Source organism: Acinonyx jubatus, chromosome A3, assembly GCF_027475565.1.
Source record: "Acinonyx jubatus isolate Ajub_Pintada_27869175 chromosome A3, VMU_Ajub_asm_v1.0, whole genome shotgun sequence".
In the NCBI taxonomy this organism is placed as follows: domain Eukaryota; kingdom Metazoa; phylum Chordata; class Mammalia; order Carnivora; family Felidae; genus Acinonyx; species Acinonyx jubatus.
In genome coordinates this window covers 38,145,090-38,172,046 of record NC_069388.1, presented here as the reverse complement: position 1 = coordinate 38,172,046, position 26,957 = coordinate 38,145,090, and the positions used below count along the sequence as shown (strand labels likewise).

General features: G+C 35.6%; 1 protein-coding gene across 10 annotated transcripts in view; it reads left to right on the top strand.

Annotated features, from left to right (window-relative positions):
- The window catches only part of TASP1 (taspase 1), a 294,418-nt gene that overhangs the window by 204,424 nt on the left and 63,037 nt on the right, over positions 1 to 26,957 (top strand). For 9 of the 10 annotated variants that reach the window (XR_008289218.1, XR_003423891.2, XM_053200260.1 and 6 more), the window contains one exon: positions 16,146 to 16,219. Coding sequence is in view for 8 of the 10 variants with exons in the window: in XM_053200260.1 (XP_053056235.1) it covers positions 16,146 to 16,219 (74 nt within the window). In the remaining 2 variants the exon portion in view is untranslated. Of the gene's footprint in view, positions 1 to 16,145; positions 16,220 to 20,266; positions 20,505 to 26,957 lie in introns of those variants that run through there. The other variant, XM_053200262.1, reaches the window with a different exon arrangement.

The following is a 26,957-nucleotide window of genomic DNA, read 5'->3' as shown; positions in this document are numbered from 1 at the left end:
CTGCTTGAGAATGGTTACTAAGAAGCAGTGAGTATGGGGATCAATGAGAAACAGCCTCCATATATTTAAGGAAAATCTTAAGCAATTCAGGATAGGAGGCATAGGGGCTCTTAGGGGCTGTGTGTTCAGCCAGTGGCCTCTGTGCTGCTGTTGGGAGTCCTTTATCCAAAATAAATTTGAGGCACACAGTTCAGCCAGAGGCTGATCATCTGATGAACACATATGGTAATTGTTACTCCCCCATTAAGTTACCCTCACCTTACTCAGAGAATGACTCGAGGTTCCTTGCTATCCAGGCATATGTTCATTATGCTGATAATTAAGTGGTGTACATGATATTGCTTATAATTGTCCAGCTATCCCTTTTTCCCGTTTTTCATCTTAACTATGAAATGTTTCATATATTTTTTTAAAGAATGTAATAAATTTGTGAGTTATAAAGGATAATAATAAAATGAACACCTGTGAACCCACCACCCAGCCTAAGAAATAGCCCATAACCCGTATTTTTGAAGCCCCCATGTGGGCCTGACTTTATATAAATGGTATGTCACATGATTTTTCTATGTGAGAAGTTTTGCAATTTCTTACATAATTACTTCAAAGAATAATGAATCCTTCTATCATTTTCGACTTAGCTCTATCAAATTAAACTGTTCTTCACTTGCCAATTAGAGCTTAAATGTGGCGTTCCCTTCCCCCCTTCTTAGAACAAGCAAAGTTCTTTATCAAGTACTCTTCTTGTCACTGTTACCAAAACATGCTATGGTTTAAGAATAAAAAATGTTAGATTGAGTTGATGCTTCCTGGAACATTAAAAAGATAAAAGGTCATTTTACTGTAAGTTAAAATTCCAAACCGCCTTTTGGTTTTACTGGCATTAAAAATTTGGCGAGCACACATAAACACATGCACTTCAAAGGAGCTTCATTCTTGGGGCCCCGGCAGTATCACTTATTTCCATTTCATGGCACATGCCACCATGAGCACTTACGAGGAGGCATTCTATTGGGCTCACATGATCATAAAAATAACTCCTAAAGAGAAGGCAAATTAGCTATTAGGCTGGTAGTGGAAAAGAGGTAGTGCTGGATGCTTGTCGACGTTAATAACTTGTCTTAGAAATATAACTAAAACTGTCTGTAAAGAGGGTCCAGTGTCATGGCTGGAAACTGCTTTCTTTTCTTTTTATTTAATTTCAGTTAGTTAACATACAGTATAATATTAGTTTCAGGTGTACAATACAGTGATTCAGTACTTCCACACAACATCCTGGGAGCTGGGTGGAAAATTATTTCTTTAGTGCCTCAGCAATGCTTTGGAATTATTATGTCTTCATTATAGTCTTGATAGAGGCTGACATTTTGGTTCTTAATTAGGGATCAGATGGAAATAAGCAAATTAAGTAGTTGTTTTTAAATGCAAAGTAAATAAGCAGACATGATATTTAAACTTTTTAATAACTGAGTTGCATTAATCTATTGATGTAGTGCTCTGAGATTTATATTTTTCTGAATTAGTTGTCATTTTTAAGACAAAAATGTTGATTACAAATAGATATAATCTGCTTTGTTTGCCTTATAAAAGAACATTTTTTTCCTTTAAATATCACTAACTGTAGTTTTTTAAAAAATTATTTGTTTTGATAGAGAGAGAGAATGAGCAAGTGGCTAGGGCCAGAGAAAAGGAGTGAGAGAATCCCAACCAGGCTGTACGTTGTCAATGCAGAGCCTGATGTGGGGTTCAGTCTCAGGAACTGTGAGATGGTGACCTGAGTCGAAATCAAGAGTTGGACGCTTAACTGACTGAGCTACCCAGGCGTCCCATCACTAATGTACTTAAAAAAAAAGAAAAAAATTAGAAATAGAGGTTTATCTGTAATTTTTTTCCTCCATCCTAAGAACTATAGTTCTAGCTGTAATCAAACCATGTAGTTTTTTTTGTTTTTTTGTTTTTTTTTGGCTACAAAATTTTCCATCTGATATAAAGAATATAAAGATTTATGAATAGAATTCTAGTGGTTATGTAACTCTTATTACTGTGGTTCTCCTAAAACTCTCAGAAAAACATTTTGACAAATTTTATAGTCCATTTTCATCTGCTCAAAAGGGTGATAGAGATTACTCCTGTATGAAATAAATCCTAAAAAAATATTTTTTGAATGGATGAAATCATGTTTCAGTAAAACTTGTGTCACTGAATGCTTTCCTGTTCATCAGAGAACTTCTAGGTTCCATCCAGTGGTCCCTATTTCCGGAAGTTTCTAATGCAATAAAATGATAAAGGAAGAGAGCTGAATTGTCCTTTGAGGCTTGTATTTGACCCACATCCCCTTCCTCCTTTTCAGTCATCATGCTTCTTTAGTATTGAACCAATCAGGGTGATCCTTGGGAAGAGAGAATAGTTATTTTCTTGGCTTAGTATAGCCAAGGTTCTATGGAACCCATTCCTTTTAATACAGTTCAGTGGTTAAAGTTTTTTAGGGAGGCAAGCCAGCTCAAAACCACTTAATGGCCACAGGGGGACACACAAGATGAATCTTAAGGATTCCATGTCAGGACAGTAAAGCATCCCTGTGTGAGCCCTATACTGGGTTATAAAGAAACTAACAACCAGGGGGAAAAATCTACAGAGACAATAGGAGGCTGTTCCATTTATGGTTCCTCACTCTTCCCATTTTAAAAATTAATTTGTCTTTAGTCAGCAAGCTATAACTTAAAGCACTGTGTAGAACTTCTAAGGGGAAGACATTCCACCTAAGTCTAAAGAGCAGCAGCTGACTTGGCAACTGCCTAGCCCAAGACAGTTCTGATTTTAAAGTTCTGTTTTCCTTGCAAGAAAGTCTGGGATGTGAAGCCAGGCAGAGGGGTTTTAAATGGGTGCGGGAGCCAGTGCAGATGGGGGTTGTTAACAACAATTGAAGAACAACAACTTTTTTTAGAGGGATGGCTAAGAGCTTCTCTCTGGTCAGAAAAGAGAATCTGTTTGGATAAAGGAAACTTGCTTGCACCCCTGGTAAAGAAATTTTATTTGACTTAATTTAAACAGAATGACCTGTGAATCATTTTGAAAGAGGAAGAGGTATCCTGGGGGGAACATCTTACAAGGGATGGCTTGTAGCTCTAATGTTAACCAGTAAAGGTGGTGATTTAAATGTCCCCAGGAGTCAAAGCCTTACATAGGGACTAAAGGCTGTCTCATATAGTGGAGGGACACTACGACTAAAGTAGAACCACCCTTGGGCATTATACTGTGGGTGAGTTTCTTTATTCCAAACCATTAAATGCAACTTTCCAGAAAGGCTAACCTCTAAGATTATGTGCGAATCCATTCTGGATGTCCCTATAATACCATTAACCTGTCATTCATGAGGAGCACATGCACAGCACATCCTACCTAACACATTCTCTGGCGCTGCAACAAGATCAGTAGTGTTGGCCTTTTTTCATATCATGCTTATGTGATATGATGTGATGTGAAGTCAGCTGGTAGAGAAGAAACTTGCCAAATCCTTTGACCATTTTTCACATGTTAAACCCATTCAGGAATTTATTTCAGCATGTCTTTGTTTCTTAAAGTTTTCTGTTGGAGATCTTTTCATGGTCTGGTCATTTTCAGTAGCCTCACAATCCCTGTGCTTTGGCTTTCTACAAAACAATAGGCTTTTCAGATTAGTAGTTGAAGTGCAAACAGTCACCAGCCACTACCAAAGCAACATGGCTCTTTCACAGGCTCAGGCATTGCACTCCAGGCTATTCATTTACCTTGTATGCTGCTTGAGTTCATGATTCTCTACATGGAATAATTACACGTGGAAAAATCCCATTACTATAATATAACATCTGCCTGGTTTGCTGTGTTATTATTAGACTTATTTCTTAATACTCTTACCATAAACTTCCATTTTAAGTTTATGAAACAATTTCAATTTTAGTTCTTAAAAACAAGAAACAAATTATAGACTTCTAGATATCACTCATGATAAGAAATACTACTGTTCTATTATTTTTTTCCCCTATGTAACTCTTTTGCCAGGTTTTAATTATAAATTAAGAGTTAATTAGACAGTTTTAAAAGTTTGTGATATAAACTGGCCTGAGACAAATAAATGTTTTGTATTCATTTTTAAAAACTTATAGAAGTTTTGCAATTTTTAAATTTCTATTGGGAATAAATTTTTGTTCATTTTGATTGTTCTTTAAACATAACACATTTTGCCCTAATTATATGTGCCCAGTGTAAATTTATGTAGGGACTTATTCATGGCCTTTCATAAGATTTGATTATATTTTAGGTAGTCATGAGACATAAAACAATTTGATAGCATTAGATCAGTTTCATATCATAATAAAGCATTCTCATGAAGGACAATTGAAAATATATGGTATTATTACATCAAATTTCAGAAGTTCAGAATGTCATAATCTAAATATAGAAGAAATTAATTCTTAGATAATATAGATTGATAGGATAATTAAGGTTTTTAGGGAGGTGTGGAGAGAAAACTAGGGTAGCAATACTTACATAGGACAAAATAGACCTTAAAACAAACACTGTAACAGAGACAAAGAAAGACACTATATAATCATTAAGGGGACAATCCAAGAAGGTAGAACAATTGTAAATATTTATGCATCCACATAGGAGCACTCAAATACTTAAAGCAGTTAATAACAAACATGAACTAATCAATAATAATACAATACTAGTAGGGGACTTTAACTTACTTACATCAATGAACAGATCATCCGAATAGAAAATCAACAAGGAAACAGTGGCTTTGAATGACATATTGGACAAGATGGATTTAACAGATATGTTCAGAATGTTCCTTCCTAAAACAGCAGAATACATATTCTTTTCAAGTGCATATAGAACATTCTCCAGAATAGATCATATGTTAGCCCACAAAACAAATCTCAGCATAGTCAAAGAAATCAAAGTCATTTCATGCATTTCTTCTGACCACAATGCTATGAAACTAGAAAACCATAAGAAAAAATCTGAAAAGAGAACAAATACATGGAGGTTAAATAACATACTACTAAACAATAAATGGGTCAACCAACAAATCAAAGAGGAAATCAAAATGAAATTAAATGAAAATGAAAACACACAGTCCAAAACATTTGAGATGCAGCAAAAACTGTTCTAAGAGGGAAGGTTTTAGCAATATAGGTCTACCTCAAGAAACAAGAAAAACCTCAAATAAACAACCTAACCCTTACACATAAAGGCGTTAGAAAAAGATGAACAATTGAAATCTCAAACCAAAAGAATGAAGTAAATAATAAAGTTAGAGCAGAAATAAGAAAAATATATGAACTAAAAAATAATAGAACATATCAATGAAACCAGGAGCTGCTTCTTTGAAAATATCAACAAAATTGATAAACCATTAGCCAGACTCATCAAAAAAGAGAGAAGACTCAAAATCAGAAATTAAAGAGGAGAAATAACAAATGACAGCACAGAAATACAAAGGATTGTAAGAGAATATGAGGAAAAGTTATATGCCAATAAATTGGACAATTTGGAAGAAATAGATAAATTCCTAGAAACATAAACTACCAACATTGAATCAGGAGAAATACAAAATTATATAAATAATCAGCAGTGAAATTAATCAGTAGTCAAAAAAATCATCACAAACAAAAGTCTAAGACCAGATGGCTTCACAGGCAAATTATAACAAATATTTAAAGAAGCATTAATACCTGTTCTTTTCAACATGAATAGACACTTTCCCAATGAAGACATCCAGATGGCTAACAGGAAAAGATGTACAACATCACTCATCATCAAGGAAATACAAATCAAAACCACGATGAGATACCACCTCACACCTGTCAGAATGGCTAAAATTAACAACACAAGAAACAACAGGTGTTGGCAAAGATACGGAGAAAGAGGAAACCCTCTTGCACTGTTGGTAGGAATGCAAACTGGTGTAGCCACTCTGAAGAACAGTATGGAGGTTCCTCAAAAAACTACAAATAAAACTACCCTAGATCCAACAATTCCATTACTATGTATTTACCCAGAGGATACAAAAAATATGCATATGAAGGGGTACCTGAATCCTAATGTTTATAGCAGCATTATCAACAAGCAGCAGACTATGGAGAGAGCCCAAATGTGCATTGACTGATAAATGGATAAAGAAGATGTGGTATATATAAATGATGGAATATTACTCAGCCATCAAAAAGAATGCAATCTTGCCATTTGCAACAACCTGGATGGAGCTAGAATGTATTATGCTAAGTGAGATAAGTCAAGCAGAAAGAGAAATACCATATGATTTCACTCATGTAGAAGTTAAGAAACAAGACAGATGAACATATGGGAAGGGGAGGAAAAAAACAAGAAGAGAAGGAAACAAATCACAAGAAACTATTGATGATAGAGAATAAACTGAGCATTGATGGAGGGAGGTGAGTGGGGGATGAGCTAGATAGGTGATGGATATTAAGGAAGGCCTTTTTGATGAGCACTGGATACTGTATGTAATGATGAATCACTGAATTCTACTCCTGAAACCAATATTGCACTGTATTTTGCCTAAAATTTAATTTAAAAAAAGTATTCTCAAACGATTCCAAAAAATGAAAAAGGAAAACTTCCAAATTTATTCTATGAGGCCTGCATTACCTGATACCAAAAGCAGATAAAAACACTACCAAAAAAGAGAAATGCAGGCCAATATCTTTGATGAACATAGATGCAAAAACTTCTCAATAAAATACTAGCATATTGAATACAAAACTACGTTTTAAAAAGTTATTCACCATGATCAAGTGGAATTTATTCCCAGGATGCAAGCATTGTTCAGTTTTCACAAATCAATGTGATATATCACATCAACAAGAGAATGGATAAAAAGCATATGGTCATTTCGATAGATTCAGAGAAAACACTTGACAAAATACAACATCAATTCATGATAAAAATCCTTAACAAAGTAAGTTTAGAGGGAACATTCCTCAACATAATAAAGGCCATATATGAGAAACCCACAGCTAACATCCTACTCAATGAAAAACTTAAAGCTTTCCCCCTAAGATAAGGAACAAGACAGAGATGGCCATTCTCACCACTTTTATTCAACATAGTAATGAAAGTCCTTGCAAGGCTCTTCCAAAAAACTGCTAGAACTAATAAATGAATTCAGTAAAGTGGCAGGATACAAAATCAGTGTGCAGAAATCTGTTGCATTTGTATACATCAATAATGAAGCAATAGAAAGAGAAATTAAGAAAACAGTCCTATTTATAATTGCACCAAAAATTATAAGATACCTAGGAATAAGCCTAACCAAGGAGGTGAAAGACCTGTACTGTGAAAACTTTAAAACACTGAGGAAAGAAATTGATGATACAAGGGAATGAAAAGACATTCCATAACTTCAGCAATCAGACAACAAAAATAAATAAAAGGCATACAAATTGGCAAGGAAGAAGTTAAACTTCCAATCTTCACAAATGACATGATACTCTACATGGGAAACCTGAAAGACTCCATCAAAAAATTGCTAAAAGTGATACACGAATTCAGCAAAGTTGCAGGATATAAAATCAAAGTACAGAAATCTTGCATTAATATATGCCAATAATGAAGCAGCAGAAAGAGAAATCAAGGAATTGATCCCATGTACAATTGCACCAAAACCCATAAGATACCTAGAAGTAAACCTAACCAAAGAGGTAAAAGATCTATATGCTGAAAACTATAGAACATTTCTGAAAGAAATTGAAGAAGACACAAAGAAATGGAAGAACATCCCATGTGCATGGATTGGAAGGACAAATATTGTTAAAATGTCTATACTACCCAAAGCAATCTGCACATTCACTGCAATCCGTATCAAAATAACATCAGCATTCTTCACAGAGCTAGAACAGTTCTAAAATGTGTATGGAACCAGAAAAGACCCCAAATAGCCAAAGTAATGTTGAAAAAGAAAACTGTGAAGATGGAGGCATCATAATTCCAGACTTCAAGCTGTATTTACAAAGCTGGAATTATCAAGATAGTATGGTATTGGCACAAAGACACTTAGATCAATGGAACAGAATAGAAAAACCAGAAATGGCCCCACAAACCTATGGCCAACTAATCTCTGACAAAGCAGGAAAGAGTATCCAATGGAAAAAGGCAGCATCTTCAGCAAATGGTGTTGGGAAAACTGGACAGTGACATGCAGAGGAATGAAACTGGACCAATTTCTTTATTTTTTTAATAGTTCTTTAAAAAAAATTTTTTTTTTGAGAGATAGAGAGCCAGTGGGGGAGGGGCAGAGAGAGAGGGAGACAGAAACCCAAGTAGGCTCCACGCTGTTAGCACAGAGCCCAATGCAGGGCTCAAACTCATGAACCGTGAGATCATGACCTCAGCTCAAGTCAAGAGTTGGATGCTCAACCAACTGAGCCACCCAGGAGTCCCTAAACTGGACAACTTTATTACACCATGCACAGAAATAAATTCAAATTGGATGAAAGACCTAAATGTAAGACAGGAGACATCAAAATCCTAGAAGAGAATACAGACAGTAACCTTTTTGACCTCAGCCACAGCAACTTATTACTAGACATGTCTCCAGAGGCAAGGGAAACAAAAGCAAACATGAACTACTGGGACCACATCAAGATAAAAAGCTCCTGCCCAGTGAAGGAAACAACAAAACTAAAAGTCAACCTTTGGAATGGGAGAAGATATTTACAAATGACATGTCTGGTAAAGGGTTAGTATCCAAAATCTGTAAAGAACTTAATTAAATTCAATCCCCCCCAAAACAAACAATCCAATGAAGAAATTGGTAGAGGTCTTTTCCAAAGAAAACATCCAGATGGCTAACAGACACATGAAAAGATGCTCAATATCACTCATCATCAGGGAAATACAAATCAAAACCACAATGAGATACCACCTCACACCTGTCAGAATAACTAAAAGGAACAATTCAGGAAACAACATGTTGGCGAAGATGCAGAGAAAAGGGAACCCCCTTGCACTGTTGGTGGGAATGGAAACTGGTGTAGCCACTATGGAAAACAGTATGGATGTTCCTGAAAAAGTTAAAAATAGAACTACCCTACCACCCAGAAATTACACTATTAGGTATTTATCCAAAGGTTACAAAATGCTGATTCAAAGGAGTCCATGCAATATTTATAGCAGTGCTATCAACAATAGTCAGACTATGAAAAGGGCCCAATGTCCATTGACTGATGAACGGGTAAAGAAGTTGTGATATATATATGCGATGGAATGTTACTCAGTGATCAAAAAGAATGAAATCTTACCATTTGCAACAATGTGGTTGGAACTAGAGTGTATTATGCTAAGTGAAATAAGCCATTCAGAGAAAGACAAATATCATATAATTTCACTCATGATGAATTTAAGAAACACAACAGATGAACATAGGAGAAGGAAAAATAAGATAAAAATAGAGGGGAGCAAACCATAAGAGACTCTTAAATATAGAGAACAAATTGAGGGTTGATGGAGATGGTGGCAGGGGGAATGGGCTAAATGGGTGATGGGCATTAAAGAGGGCACTTGCTGGGATGAGCCACTGGGTGTTATATGTAAGTGATGAATCACCAATTTCTACTCCTGAAACCAATACTACACTATATGTTAACTTACTTGCATCTAAATTAAAAAAAAAGGGGGGGGGCGCGCCTGGGTGGCTCAGTCGGTTAAGTGTCCGACTTCAGCTCAGGTCATGATCTCACAGTCCGCGAGTTCGAGCCCCATGATGGGCTCTGTACTGACGGCTCGGAGCCTGGAGCCTGCTTCAGATTCTGTGTCTCCCCCTCTCTCTGCCCCTCCCCTGTTCATGCTCTGATTCTGTCTCAAAAGTAAATAAACATTAAAAAAATTATAAAAAAAGAAAAGATATTCAATGCTCATAGGTTGAAAGAACAAATATCATTTAAATGCTATATTACCCAAAGCAACCTACAGATTTAATGAAATCCCTATCAAAATACCAGTAGCATTTTTCGCAGAACTAGAACAATTCTAAAATTTGTATGTAACTACAGAAGAATCTGAATAGCCAAAGCAATCTTGAAAAAGAAAAGCCAAAGGATCATAATTCCAGATATGAAGTTATATTACAAAGGTGTAGTAATCAAAATGGTATGGGAGTGGCATAAAAATAGACACATAGATTAATGGAACAGAATAGAAAATCCAGAAATGAATTCACAACAGTATGGTCAGTTAATCTTTGACAAAGCAGGAAAGAATATCCAGTGAGAAAAGGACAGTCTCTTCCAGAAACGGTATTGGGAAAATGGACAACATGCAAGAGAAATAAACTGGACCACTTTCTTACACCATACACAAAAATAAACTTAAATGGGTTAAAGACCTAAATGTGAGACCTGAAACCATCAAAATCCTAGAGGGGAACACAGACAGTACTCTCTTTGACATCAGCCATAGCAACTTTATTCTAGATACGTCTCCTGAGGCAAGGAAACAAAAGCAAAAATAAACTATTGGGACTACATCAAAATAAAAAGCATCTGCACAGCAAAGGAAACAATCAGCAAAACTAAAAGGCAGCCTACAGAATGGGAGAAGATACTTACAAATGATATCTGATAAAGGGTTAGTATTCAAAATATATAATTAAACACCCAAAAAACATAATCCAGTTAAAAAATGGGCAGAAGACATGAAGAGACATTTCTCCAAAGAAGATATACAGATGGCCAACAGACAAATGAAAAGAGGCACATCACTCATCATCAGGGAAATGCAAATCATAAACTACAATGAGATCTCACTTCACACGTGTCAGAATGGCTAAAATCCATACAAGTGTAGGAGATAAAGAAATCCCCTGCACTGTTGATGGGAAGACAAACTGGTACAGCTACTGTGAGAAACCGTATGGAGGGTCCTCAAAAAGTTAAAAATAGAACTACCTCTTGTACTGTTGGTGGGAATGCAAACTGGTGCTGTCACTGTGACAAACAGTATGGAAGGTCCTCAAAAAGTTGAAAATATAACTACCCTATGATCCAGCAATCACAGTACTAGTGTTAAAAATACAAAAACATTATTTCAGTGGGATATATGCACTGCTGTATTTATTGCAGCATTATTTACAGAAGCCAAATTATGGAAGCATCCTAAGTATCCATTGATAGATGAATGGATGAACAAGATGTATCACACACACACACACACAATGGGATATTATTCAGGCTTGAAAAAAGAATGAAATTTTGCCATTTTCAACAACATGGTCGGAGCTAGAGAGTATAATACTAAGTGAAATAAGTCAGTCCGAGAAAAACAAATACCATATGATTTCAGTCATATTTTGAATTTAAGAAACAATGCAAACAAAAGGGAAGAGAGAGAGAGAGAGAGAGAAATCAAGAAACAGGCTCTTAATTATAGAGAACAAACTGATAGGGAGATGGGTTGGGGAGATGGGGGTTAAAGAGTACACTTTTCATCATTAGCACTAGTAATGTATAGAATTGTTGAATCACTATATTGTACACTTGAAACTAATATAATACTGTACATTAGCTATACTCAAATTAAAATTAAGATCTTAATGAAATTAACATGGCCCCCAAGCTCAGTGTTGAAGAGCTTTCCTAATGCAGAGAGGTTGTGCTGCCTTGTGGAGAAAGGGTGCATGTTAGATAAATATCATTCGGGCAAGAGTTGTTATGCTGTTGACGATGAACTCAGAGTTCATGAATAACAGTATCGTACATCCAGAAAAAGGAAGAGGAAATTCATTGATCTGTATGTAGGGCTGCTCCAAAAATTCCTAAAATAATGTCTGTGGTGCATGATGAAGCCATGGAAAAACTGGACAATTAGCTAAACTTGTGCATTCATAAGATAATGACCAATAAACAGAGCATAGGGGACAGCATTGTTTTGAGGCTGAAAACCAGATTAATTCATGAGCAGGTCATCTAGGGTCAGGAAAATGGTTAACTCTTCTTTGCTTGTGTTTCATTATAAAGAAATATAAGATGTCTTATACAGAAACATTTAAGGTTACTTACTGATTGAAAATGTTGTGACCAAAGGCTTGTGGGAATCGAACCCAGTATTTTCCTTAGGAGCAATAGCTCAGTATTTGCTAATTCAATGTTCATGGCAACACTGTAGAATATAACTACCACAAAGTGCAGGGATGTATTTTCAAATGGCTATGCTTCCATCATTTGTGAGAGTGCTCTTTTCTCTACCCCAGCTAACATAATGTTTCAAACTTTGATATCTGATAGTTGAATAATGGTAGTTTGCAGTTTTAATTTGCATTACATTTAGTATGAAAAATGTAGAAGAACATCTTTTCATGTTTTGGAGCCACTTATATTCCCCTTGTTTTCTCTTTTTCCTTTTGTCTTTTTCTCATTGATTTGTGGCACATCTTTATGTATGAAGAAAATTAGCTCTTTTTCTATGCTACAAATTGCAGATATTTTCACTAGTGTGTCATTTGTCTCTATACTTTTTTCTGCATATGGCAAAAGAAAATACACATTTTTTTTTTTTTTTGATAGAGAAAGAGAGAAAGAGTGTGAGCAGGGGAGAGGGACGGGGGTGGAGAGAGAGAAAGAGAGAGAGAGAAAATTTTAAGCAGGGTACACACTGAGCATGAAGGCCGATGTGGGACTCGATCCAACAACCCTGGGATCAAGACCTGAGCCAAAATCAAGACTTGGACGCTCAACCAACTGAGCCACCCAGGCACCCCTATAAACATTTTTAATGTAGTCAAATGTATTGATCATGGCTTTTGTGGCCTCTTGGGTTTGTTACAGTTTTAAAAGCTTTTCTTAAGAGATGTATAAGAGTTGTATTTGTGTTTGAAGTTTTGTGATCCTTTGGTGTTGTTAAGGAATTTAATCTTTTCAGTATATAACATTAATTACAAATCTTTCTTTCCATGCTGGGTAAATTTCAAAGCAATAGAACGATGGAAGTTCACCAGGTTTTGGAATCCAAAAGTCCAGTTTGAATTGTAGTTTATGCACTTACTAAAGTGACCTAAGCCATGTTACTTACTTGCTCTTAGCCTCAGGTTCCCCATCCGGGCATTAGTGAGTTCTATTACAAAAGACAGTGCCTGGCACGTGATAGATTCTCAATGTTAGTTGCTCTCTCTCCTGCTTTCCTGAAGCCCTTGACCAAGAAATATTTTGATAAATTAATGTAAGACATATACTTAAATAAATAGGATTTCTTTACAAAAGCATTCTATAATTTAAATTATAAAAAAATTTCTGTTGAGTTTCTCAAGCCAGCCTGAACTAGTAACTCATACATACATACATACATACATACATACATACATACATACATATTTGAGTTGTAGGTACTAAAAATTGTGTGTCAGTACAATGCACATTGCAAAAATACATTTTTTGGTAATAAATGGTTTTTGGTAATTTGGTAATATGTGGTAAATTTTTGGTAATAAATGTGAAAAAAGTAAATGAAGACTGAATTTTTAGACACTGCATTATTTTCTTTAAGAACTCCTAGACTATGTCTAGAAACTTCATTGGAACCCCTTTAATTAAAAAAAGCAATTAGTTAATGAAATCAGTCAGTGTACCCAATTTATCCTGTTTCATAATTCTAAATTTTTTACATACTATATTTTCTTAAAGCAGGCTACATTTTTAGAGAGAATAATGCATTCTAAAATCATCAAAATTGTGTCGTAAAAAATAAAGCATAATGTGTTTATCCTTTAGTTTCATGACTAGATCAACTATATTTCCATGTATTTTTCTTTCCATGGCTAATTTATGAGCCACCTTAACATGTGGAGCATAAGGAGAAGTCACAATTTTAGAAATGCCTTAACTTTGTATTTAAATACAATTGCTTTGTCACTACTCTAAGGAAATTCAGTAAGACTTGAATGCCTTTGCTCTATTAGGCAATTTAGAATATCCCAGACCTTGCTCTGGACTTCAAGATATTTTGTAGTTCAAAGCAGATGTGTGAGGAAGAAAAAACATCTGGTGAAGAGAACTTGCTTCGTCGCGTGATGCTGTTTTCCTGCACTCTTCAGCAGAGCGTCTGTTGAGCAGGTTGGCAGGTTTGATAATTAATTAATGATGAGGGAATGAGCCACGTATCTGAGGAACTCAGTTTTGCCCCTTACTGCTTCTTTCTTCCCCACATGTCTGGCAAAGCCTTCAGAGTCTAGGATCACTGATCCCACAGTTGTGTCTCAACTCCAACACTTGTCTTCAGGCTTAATTAGCTCAGAGATATAAACAGATGGATGGTCTGGGACCCAGAGGGTTTAGTGTTGAGCAATGCAGTTTTATTATCAGGGACTTGGAAACTTTTGTTGGAGAAGTACATCATCAAAACTTAAAAAAAAACCTTAGAATTTTGAAAGTACATACTTGAAGGCGACAGAGCTGTGTGTATCCGTATATTTGTGGATTTTTCTTTTGTCACTTTTTGTTTAAATAGAAGCTCAAACTTACAGGAAAGTTGCAAGAATAATACAAGAGACACCCATTATTCCTTTACCCAGATTTACCCACTGTTTTTATTTTACCCTGTTTGTCTTTACATCCTCACTCCTTCCTTCCCCTCTCTTCCCTCTAGACACACACACACACACACACACACACACACACACACACACACACACATCATATCATACACATTTAAACGTGCTTTTTTTTAATGAACTGTTTGAAGGCAAGGTGGATGTCAGCTATCTTTACTCCTAATACTTCAGTGTATATTTCTTAAAGACAGGCCATTCTTCTAAATAATCACAGTATAGTTATCAAAATCATAAAATTTAATATTGATATGGGATTATTAGCTAAGCCATAGTCCCTTTTAAATTTCATCAGTTGTCTCAGTATTGTACCTATGATGTTCCCCACCCTCCCCAGACCTATTCAGGATAACACATTGCATTTAGTTGTCATATCTCCTTTACATGGGAATGGTTTTTCAACTTTTTGTGTATGTTTTGACTTTGACATTTGTGAAGAGTTCAAATCGGTCCTTTGTAGTATTCCTGTAATTGAGTTTGTGTGGTATTTCCTCACGCAGTCTGGGCTCTGCAATTTTGGCAGAAGTACCACAGGAGTGGTGGTGTACGTCTGACGGTGTCTTATCAGGGGGCACGTGGTGTTGATTTTTTCTTAATTGGTGATGTGAGTTTCGATCATTTGATTAAGGGGGGGGCCCATTGGTTTCTCCACAGTGAACCTACACTTCCCCCGTTTCTATTTTGTAAGAACATTATGGAGAGATATGTTGAGACTATGTAAACAGCTTGCTCATCTTCAAATTTCACCCACTCGTTTTAGCAACCGTGATGATTTTCTAAGTCTGTTATTTCTTCTATATTTACTAGTTGGCATTCTGCTGCAAGGAAGAGCTTTCTTTCCTTTCTCTTTTATTTATTCATTTATTTATTTGCATTAGTATAGGTTCATTGGTTCTTATTTTATTCAGTGGTGATAATTACTTACTATCATGATTTATTTTGATACTTTGGCCAGTGGAAGCCCCTCAGTCTGACCTTGGGGTCATTTTGATAAGTTGTCATCATTCCTTGAGCTTCCTTACTTTCTGACATGCAAAAAGATGTTCCAGATTCATTTTATATTTTCTCTGCCCCAGCCCCAGAACGAACATTCTCCAAGGAATCCTGGTTCCTTTTCATGGAGAATGGTATTTAGAAACCAAGACTGTGCATGTGTGTGTGTGTGTGTGTGTGTGTGTGTGTGTGTGTGTGTGTTAAGGGAAACTACGTTATGGAATATTACATGTGCTAAATCATTGTGTACTGTACGTATGAGTGTATGGTGCATGTGTGTGTTTAAGTTTACAAGTTTCAAACAGAAGAGCACTTATTTTACATGTAATAATTATAAGTTTTGACAAGAAAGAAATACATTTTTCATTTCACAGTAAATGGCATTACACAGTTTTGAGTTCTAAATCATCTTGACATTTATGAAGGACCAAATGGAAAGTAGGCAACTGAGTGTGTTAAATATAAAGCTATCTTTAACTGTTGTATTAAAAAGCAAAGATTTATTTTCCATCTGTGATCTGAATGTGCCTACTTGTGTTCTCTTCCACGGCAGTGGAATTTCTGTGGAGCCACACGACAGAGAGCATGTGTGTTGGATACATGTCAGCCCAGGATGGGAAAGCCAAGGTAAGCGGGAACACTGGGGCATAACCTGAAAACCTTGCAGGTTGCATGAACCTCTAACTGGCTAAGTTGATACAAATGAAATTTTTCAGCTTCTGTTGGGCAGTAACTCTGTGATCTTTATGGGAATCTGATTAAGCACAGTTAACGATGCCAAAGAAAAACAGCAGATCTTTTTAGCTTTTAATGACAAAGCAGGGGAGATTAGGAAACACCACCTCCCTTTTATTTTCATCTTGTTCTTCCTCATCTATTGTGAATAATTGGAAAAGAAGAAACTGGGGATTGAGAAGAGAAAGTGGGAGTAGAACTGATGGGCTGACCGGGCTGGGTGATTTTGCCGGGAGTGTTGGAATAGATCAAGGAAACAGAGGGAAAAACAGTGCTTGTATACCACCCTACATGTTCAAGGGCAGAGGCAGCCGATGTGCTTGCACATGCAACTTGTCCAGTACTCTGGTGTGTTCTGGCATACCCTGGCATGATGCCCTTGTGGGAAGAGTCAAAGGTCTGTGCTCTGGGCGACACGTGCCTGTGGCATGCATCCCTCGGTGAGTCACAACAATCACACAGACATACACAGCACCTCGTGAATTGCTTGGTTTCACTGCACCCTCGGTGGGTGAGTCTGGGAGTAAGAAATATAATTTGTGGGTTTTATTTTATACTGGCCTCATGTTCTTCTTGTTCATAAAAGTTTTAGAAACAGCTGTGGCATATGATGTTTACTTGGCATTAAAGTGCCTCAATTGCAAAGCTGTAAAGTTGGGCCACCTCTTTTTTAAAGGACATAATTTATTTTGCATATTGGGAAATATAAGTAAGGAAACTTCTGATACAAACTGTCTGATAAATATTGAATCATTAACAAATCAAAGATGCATGCAGCAAATTAAGGGTACATGTCAGTTTATTGCTTATTGCTAACCCATCCAGACTGACCTCTATATTATTCAGCAAGCCAGGAGCATCACAGGGCTTCTGTGAGTACAGCATACAAGAACATTTCATCAGGCAAAGATTGACTTATATTTGTCATGGTATTACTGAGTTCTCCTCCCCTTTGTCTTACCCTCAACTAATACAGTTTTCACATTGTATTAGTACGCTTATTTCATAAGAGAATGCACAGAGATTGCTTTGTTTCATAGTATATACGGAGAAGAATTATAATTGCTCACTTTAAAGGTGATTTTTGAGCTTCAAGCAACATTGCCTAATAGAATTTTCTGTGATGAGTGAAATTATTTATATTTATATTTTGTTATCCAGTGTGATAGCCACTAGTCACGTGGCTATTGAGCACCTGAAATATGGCTAGTATACCTGAGGAACAGAATTTTAAATTAGTTTAATTTAAATTACTTAGGGTTTTTTTTTAATGTTTATTTTTGAGAGAGAGAGAGAAAGAGAGAGAGAGAGAGAGAGCGCATGTGCACAAACAGGGGAGGGGCAAAGAGAGAGGGAGACACAGAATCCAAAGCAGGCTCCATGCTGTGAGCACAAAGCCCAATGTAGGGCTCAAACCAATGAGCCGTGAGATCATGACCTGAGTTGAAGTCGGATGCTTAACTGACAGAGCTATCCGGGTGCCTCTAAATGACTTAACTTTTAATTTAGATAGCCACATGTGGCAAAACAGCTACTGTATTGAACATCATGGGTTTAAAGAATGAGTGGAAAAATGGTTATTCAAATAAGTATTTTCAGAACACTCTTTTCTTCCCAATGACAAAATAATTTCCAAATATAAATAAGCCTGATAAGCCATAAGAATGGCTTACAGCCATTTAAGTTTCTCTTACCCCATACATATTGACTCCGAGCTAAAATTGCTTTTTAATAAAAGAACAAGTAGGAGGTGGACTTCAGTATTTAAGCCAGTGTGGTGGGGGTACCATCATGTTATTTAAGTCCCTTGTGTGGAAATGTTCCAGTTATCCCTGCTGGTGGCCTGTGGAAGGCACCTTACTATTTAACATGAAATATGGGTAGTAAAGAGAGTGGAGAGTCCTGCATTGAGCCCAAAGATGTTTGGCCTCTAGTTGCATTGCTTGACATCTGGTCGATGTGGTTTTCATATTGCTGGTAAATTCTCCAGCTGGTAGTCTTGATTGGGCCAACAGATACAGCTGCTCCTCTTGCCTCACTTGTAAATTATGTTTTTGACCTTCCTTGCAGAGAGTTAATCCCTCTCCCTTTCTTCCTCCTTTGAGCCTGTGGCTACAAATGCTTTCCAGAAAGAAAGAAAAAAAAAACCCACCCAAAACACTAATGCTTTGGCTGTTGAATTCTATTGATCAAAAAACCATCTCTTCTGTCATAAAGGCTGGAATTTTATTGTATTGCAAGTAAGACAATGTTAGAAATGAAAAGCTGGGCTCAAAAGAGAAAGGGGCAATAGCAAAGTTTGTATTCCTTTTAAGAGAGTAAGTAAGCCTTTGGCCTACCCGTCTGGTTTCCTGACTTCAATGAAAAAAATGCTGAATTAATGGTATACCCATTCAGTATGATGACTGGTTTGTAAAACATGTTCTTATATAATGTTGAGGTCCATGGTAGCAAAATAAGAAAGAAGGCATCTTTAAAAATTAAACGAAAACAAAACTCAAAAACCAAACAACAAAAAACACACACATTTTTTAAATTTAAAAACTATTTCTAAAAAGTTCTTTTTTTTTTTTTTCCAATTTGGACTTATTGTTACCAACCTCAGAAACTAAACCACCTGGCTATTCAAACATTTTATTTAAGCTAGCTATGTTCAATCCAAGTTAAGTCCTTGAATTAAAGTTCACCTCAAAATCATACTGCTTTAAAAAGAGTGGATAATAAATATTGTAACCAAAATCCATATATGATTTGAATTAAATAGAAGTAGTTTCTTTTACAAATTTCTTTGTTTTCTTCTCTTTTTTATAGAACATTCTTTCAATTGTATAATTTAATTTAATTTCTAAGCCTGGTAACATAAGTTAAAGAGATTTTTTTTATTAAACCAAAACTAGGGCATTGATACCAGTTGGATTTAAAAATCAGATTGCCTATATCCTACCCAGATAGTGCCTAATGAATAGTTTTTAATAAACACCCTGTGTGCATGGACTACTGTAATAAAAACAGATGTTAAGACTGCATGGAACTTATTCAAGTGTAATAAGTGAAACCTAGGTTTTTTTTTTACTATGTAGAGGTCACTTTTTATAACAATAGTGAAAATACTGTTATAAAAAAATTCATTCTTGAGGAAGAGCAGGCTGTTTTATGATCTTAACGTGTCTCCCCACAGAATTCTTATTAGTTGCAGAGAAAAATAAATATAAATGGGGAAACCAGGCAACAACTTGACCTTGTGATCAAGATTAATGTGACTAGTGAGGGGCAGATGGACATCATGTGGCTCTGGATGTGATAACCTGAGAAAGGCACAACATCATTTTTATAGTATTCCATCTGGAAGTGCATAACCTGAATCTGAGCACAAGGAAACATCAGACAAATCTAAAATGAGGAACATTCTATGAAAAGAGAAAAAAAGGACTATATTCTTCAAAAATGTCAGTGTCATAAAAGACAAAAGCTGAGGGAAATGCTCCAGATTAAACAATAGTAGAGTCTTGACAACTAAATGTAATACTTGATCCTAGACTGGATCCTATATGGGAAGGGGGAAATGCTATAAATGCGTTACTAGGTCAATTTACAAAATTGGAATATAAATAGAAAAAAGTGTATCGTTGTTAAATTTGTTACAACTGTACTATGGTACGTAAAGAAATATTCTCACTCTTAGCAAATACAGACTAAAGTATCTAGGGATAACGGGCCATAATATATACACTATCTTCTTGATGGTTCAGAAAAAATATGTGGATGGATGGATAGATGGAGAGCAAATTACAAAGTAATGGAGCAAAATGTTATCAATAAGTGAATCTGGGTAAAGGATGTATGGATGTTCCTCGAACTGTTCTGTAATTTTGATATTATTTTTGCATAGACAATTTAAAATGTATTATCACTCTTGGATATTATGGCACATTTGGTTAGGTTTGAAATGAATATGTAATGGAATGATGCAGTGCCAGGAAGCTGGAGCCTGGGTTTTCCTTCCACTCTGCACACTTGGTGTGATCACTCTGCTTCTTGGGATCTCAGGAGCCTCATCTGTAAAATGAGAATAAGAATACCTTATTATGCCTAAGTCCTTTCTGGGAGAAGGTATGATAACAACAAAGAAACAAAATCTGTCTCTGAACACAGATGACTGGACCCTATTAACTCCTTGATGTATTATATATCTATATCTATATCATCTATATCTATATCTATATCTATATCTATATCTATATCTATATCTGTCTTTATATCTATATCATAGATATATTGTATATATTATAGATATTTGCATATATTATGACCCCCTAGGTATTTGCATTTATTAGCACTCCTAGATACTTGCCTCCAATATGCAAAATTCTAAATTCTGCATTCCAGATTACATAAGCAGATATGATTCTCAGCAGAATTTTTGCAATCTGAATGTTGTATTTATTGTTTTGTCTTTTTTGAAGATAGTTTCTGAGGCTTAAAAAAAATAAACATCTATATAAAAGGAATAAAACATATGGGATTTCTGAGAGTTTTTTGTTAGGCTTAATGTACCTCTCAAATAAAGTCTAGGAGGAAGACAAATACAAAATGTGAGGCAGACAAGAAGGAGTTATCAAAGGAATTGAGAAAGAAATTTCTACTCCCAGTTAGGATGAAGAAAGTCACAAGAGACTTGCTCCTACTCCCAACAATGAGAATGAGCTGGATAACTATAAAATCATAAATTTAAAAAACCATCCAAAAAGCTGAATATGCTAGAAAAACCTGAATGAACTAAGTCCCAGAAAGAGACAAACCTTTTTTAGGAGAGAATAAAAACTCTTGACTGGTTTATTTCTGGCAGAACATCAGGAAGAAGAGTAAAACTGACATAGAAGAATATAAAGAGAAACCAGCCCAACTTTTAATGAACTGTTTATGGCCACATGCGTGACAGCTTAAAATCCTAAGAAGCCCCAGTCACAGGGTGAGTCTCACACCCACCACCAGTTCTTCCCTATGAAGCCTTCACCTAGTGAACACACCAAAGGCTTGGAGCATGGTAAAGAACTGAGTGATTCATCAAGGTGTGTAGGATTTGCACCAAGTACATGGCAGTGGCCAAAGAAAGACTGGAGATAGAGCAAGAGACCTGAGAGACATCTCCCTGAGGTATAGTGGCCCTTTATCAAGTGCAAGGCAATTGCAAGAGAAGGCTGGGATAAAGCAAAAGAAATGATAAGAAACCTCCCTTATTTCTGCAAGGTGTACAAGACCTTCATCAAGGGCAAAGCAGTGTACTAATGAATGCTAGTGCCTGGGGAACAGGGTGAAGAAATAAGCTATGGCATGGAAACCTGGGGGAGATTATCAAGAGTAAAGAGATCACCTAAGCATCCCAGAAATCTGGTGGCTGGGCTATAAACAAAGAGAAATATCCCATGATTAGAATACTGGCAGCTGGATTATAAGACATAGAGAAGTCTTCAGAGTCTAATCAGGGCTCAGATCCCAGACTTTGCTTAAGGGAGATCCCTGATCCAGACCTCAGAATATTAGCCAAGAGTGAACTGAATCTAAACCTACCACAAAGCCCAGAACCAGTTCACTAGAGATTAGACTGATTCACAGTCCTAACCTATGGGAAGAGGGTGTGCCATTTTCTTAGGATAAATAATATCCATGTTAAATATAATTTACTATTATTTTATATGCAGTGTCTATCACACAATTAAAATTGAGTCCTCTGAAGAAACAGAAAAAAATTAATGGAAACTTATCCATAGATGACCTGGATGTTGGAGTTAGCAGAGAAGGATAATAAAATAATTATGATAACTACAACAAGAAATAACAAAATGGAAATGGTATAATGGAAAAATACAAAATCAGAAATAAAGTACTTATTCGATGGGCTTAACAGGAAATTGGGGTGGAAAATATGATTAGTGAACTTGAGAACCATTCAGTAGAAACTGTCCAAAGTTAAACACAAAGAAGAAAATGAATCTAAGAAACTGAAACGAGTGTCTGACCTATGGAACTATCACAAGTGGCCTAAAATGTGTGCGTTTGGATTAATATAGCTGTGAAGTTCTTATGTTAGTATTTGAATGTAGTTTGAGGTAAATGTGCTTATTTAATTTCTAGAGCAACAAATTTAAGTATAACAAAAAAGTTGTTAAAAAAATCAATGCAAGACATATAAGAAAGTATACTACAAAATATTAACCAAAGAGTTGGTAGGAAAAGAGGAACAGAAAAACATATAACATAAAACAAATGCTATAAGACTTAAGTTCAATTATAACAATAATTACATTAAATGTGAATAAAGTAAACATTCAATTTAAAAGGCACAGATTTTCAGATTGAAAAAAAATTTCAGAAGACCCATCCATATGGTGTTTATAAGTAGACAAAATTAGTAGTATAAAGATTCAGACAAAATTAGTAGTGAGATTGTAGAAAAAAATGTATCTGCAAACACTAAGCATAAGAAAGTTGGTATGCAAACACTAAGCATAAGAAAGTTATATTAATGTCAGGCATAGGAAACATTCTAAGGTGAGGCAGCATATTTCATATTGATAAAATGGCCAATTCATTAAAAGAAGACATAAAAATTCTAAGGATGTATGTACCGAGTAAAGGAAGTAAAAATTGAGAGACCTATAGAGAAGGAATCAACAAATCTACAGTGTAGTTGGGAATTTTAACATTCCTCTCTCAGTAATAAGTAGAATAAAAATCAGTAAATATATGAACAGCACTATGATCCAGCTTGACTTAAGCAATATTTATAGATTCCACACTCAATAAGCGATTCTTTTCAAGTTTACAAGGAATACTCACCAAAAGAAATTGGAAATTACCTCAAGTAGAATGATAATGGAAATATCTTAGAATTTATTGTATGCAATGAGAACACTAAAAGAAAAAGTGTGTCCTTAAATGCTTATAGCGGAAAGTTTAAATAAATGAGTAAAACTTCCATCTTAAGAAGATTTAAGGAAAGTAAATACAAAATAATCAAGATTAAAAAGTAAAAACAGTGATGTAGAAAATTAAAAAAATAGAGAAAAATCAACAAAGCCAGAAATTGGTTCTTTGAAAAAAGTTAATAAAATTGATGTAGTCTTAGAAAAAATGGTCAGGAAAGAGAGAATAGAACAAATTACCAATATCAAGGTTAAAGAGGGAATATCAATGCAGAATCATGGATCCTACAGACATTAAATGGATAATAAGGTGATACAATGAGTAACTTTATTACAATACATTCAGTAACTTAGATGAAATTCATAAATTCTTTGCAATAAAAACCCAAATTAGGAAATCTAACACAGAAAATTGGAAAAAAGCATATACATATTTAAGAAATTGAATTTATCATCAAAATCTTCTCACAAGGAAAACTTCATGCCCAAAGAGGCAAGAAGAAATAGGGGCACCTGGGTGGCTCAGTTGGTTAAGCATCTAACTCTTGGTTTTGGCTCAGGTCATGATCTCAGGGATTGGTTTATAAGTTCAAGCCCCACATCAGGCTACATGCTGCTGGTGTGGAGCCTGCTTGGGATTCACTCTCTCTTTCCCTCCCTCTCTCTGCTCCTCCCCCCACTCATGTGTACTGTCTCTCTCTCTCTGTCTCTCTCGCCCTCTCAAAATAAATTAACTTAAAAAAATAAAGAAATAATACAGTCTTTCACAAAATCTTTGGAAAAACAAGGCAGGGGGAATGCTTTCCAACCCATTTTATGATGTGAGGGTAATCTCCATATCAAAATTTGACAAATATTTTACAAGCAAGGGAAACTACAGACCAATATCCCTCATAAACATAGGTGTAAGAATTCTTAATTAGTTAATTATTAATTTAGGATTAAAACTCTAAAAATATTACACACGCACACACATATATACCATAAATACACACCAAGTAAATTCTTTTTTCCAAGAGTGTAGAATAGAATTAACATTTAAGAACCAATCAATGCTGGGGTGCCTGGGTGGCTCAGTTAAGTATCTGACTCTTGATTTCAACTCAGGTCATGATCTCATGGTTCGTGGGATCAAGCCCTGTGATGGGCTCTGTGCTGACAGCACAGAGCCTGCCTGGGATTTTCTCTCTCCTCTCTCTCTGCCCCTCCCCCACGTGTGTGTGTGTGTGTGTGTGTGTGTGTGTGTGTGTGTGTGTGCGCGTGCGCGTGTGCGCACGCACACATGCAAAATAAACATTTAAAAAATAACACAATGTCGATAGTTGATCCCAAAACATTTGTATATATCTATATACAAAAGAACGAAGTTGAAAACTTACTACACACTATATATAAAAATTAATTCAGAATAGATCAGAGACCAAAATGTAAGAGCTGAATCTATACATTTTTTTGAAGAAATCGGGATTAAATCTTCATGACTTTGGATTAAGCAATTTTTTTTCCACTGTGACTCCAAAAGCACAAGTTACAAAAGAAAAAAAAATAGATAAATAGGATGTCATCAAAATTAATAACTTTTGTGGTTCAAAGGACACCATCAAGAAAGTAAAAAGACAACCCACAGAATAGAGAAATAAATGTATTTGGCAAGGGATTTGTATTCAAAATATATGAAGAACTCTTTAAATTCAACAATAAAAAGACAAAAAAATGGGCAAAGGATTTAAATAGACATTTCTTTTTTTATTTTGAGACAGTGTGGTGGGGGGAGGGTCAGAAAGAGAGAAGAGAGAGAGAGAGAATCCCAGCAGGCTCTGTGTGGTCAGTGCAGAGTCGGATGCTTAACCGACTAAGCCACCCAGGTGCCCCTAGACATTTCTGCAAAGGTATATAAATAGCCACTTAGTACATGAAAAATGCTCAGCATCAGTAGTCTTTAGGGCAATGCAAATCAAAACTACAATTAGATATCACTTCACATCCACCAAGATGGGTATAATAAAAAAAATGAACAACAGCAAGTGTTAGGAATATATGTAGCCTTCATATATTGCTGGTGGGAATGGAACATGGTATAGCCACTTTGGAAAACAGTTGGCCACTTCCTTAAAAAAATTAAACCTATCAGAGTACCACTACTACTATTTGAAACTCTTCTGAATATTTAAACCAATATAATGAATGTGGAATCGAAACGACGTATAATTTCTGAAAAGAAAGGAACAGACAAGAAAGCACCAATATCTTTGCGATATGATGTAGACCTAGAAAATCCAAGGAGATAAACTATTAAATTCTCAGAATTATGAATTTAGGAAGAAAAAGTAGAAAATAAAGATACAAAATTCAGTGTCTTCTGCTTATAGAAGCAATAAAGAAAAAAAAATTAAACCTAGAGTTATCAATAAACCAGCAGTTCCACTCCTAGGTATATACCCATGAGACTTGAAATGATGACCACACAAAAACTTGTGCACAAATGTTTATAGCAGCATTATTGATGATAGCTCCAAAGTGGAAACAAATATCCACCAACTGATGAATGGATAAACAGAATGTGACAGATTGTAGATTAGTGGTTTCTGGTCGGGGAGGAGAGTGTGAGAGTGCTGATGAGTAGAGGGTTTTTTGGTTTTTCGTTTTGTTTTTTCTTTTTGAAGCAATTAAAGTGTTCTGGAATTGGAGCTGCACAACTTTGTAGATATACTAAAAGTACTAAATTGAACACTTAAAGGGTGAATTTTATGGTACATGAACAAATCATGTTCAAATATCTCAACAAATGTGTTAAAAATATCAACCAATGTTATTTACTGTATTACCAAAATAAATGAGAAAAACCATATGATCAATCTAGATATATGCTCATTTCAACTTCCATTCATGAATGATAAAAATCTTTGCAATACCAGATATCTGGGAAATACCTCAATTTGATAAAAGTCATCTCCCAAAAACCTACAGTTAAAGTCATGCTAAGTGGTGAAACAATGGACAATTTCTTTCTAACACTGAGAACAGGCAATGGGGAGATCCACTGTCATTACTTCTATTCAGTATTTTACTGGAATTCCTAACCAGTACAATAAAGCAAATAAAAGAAATAGAAAACAAAAATTGGAAAAGTAGTAAAAACTGTAGTTATTCTCAGGTGCCATGGAATGATTCTAAGACATGATGTGCAAGACCTGTCCTCTGAAGGTAAGTAACAGTGTTGCTGAGAGAAATAAAAGAAAACCTAAGTAGGTGGAGAAATATGCATGTTCAGGGATTGCAAGTCTCAATAATGTTAAGATAGTCATTCTTTCCAAATTCATCCATAGATTCAAAGCAATCCCAATAAAAATTCCACCTGTTTTTTAAATAAGGAATTGACAAGCTGGTTTCAAAATTTCTATGGAAATGCAAGGTATCTAGAATTGTAAAAATCAACTTTAGAAAAGAAGACGGAAGTTTAGAGAACTTAACTGAGTTTGAGACTCCCCATAAAGCTAAAGGTAGTGTTGTCTGGTGGAAGAGACAATCCTAAATCCAATATATCAGAAGCTTTGAGATCAGCAGGAATACATCTCTCTCTTCTGCAATTTCACATTCTAAAGGAGTAAATTACCAGACTTGTTGATGTAGCAGGGTTCATAAGACACTGCAGGATTTATAAAAACATTGCCTCAGAAACTCAGGTGGAAACTTGCGTCTCGAGAAGA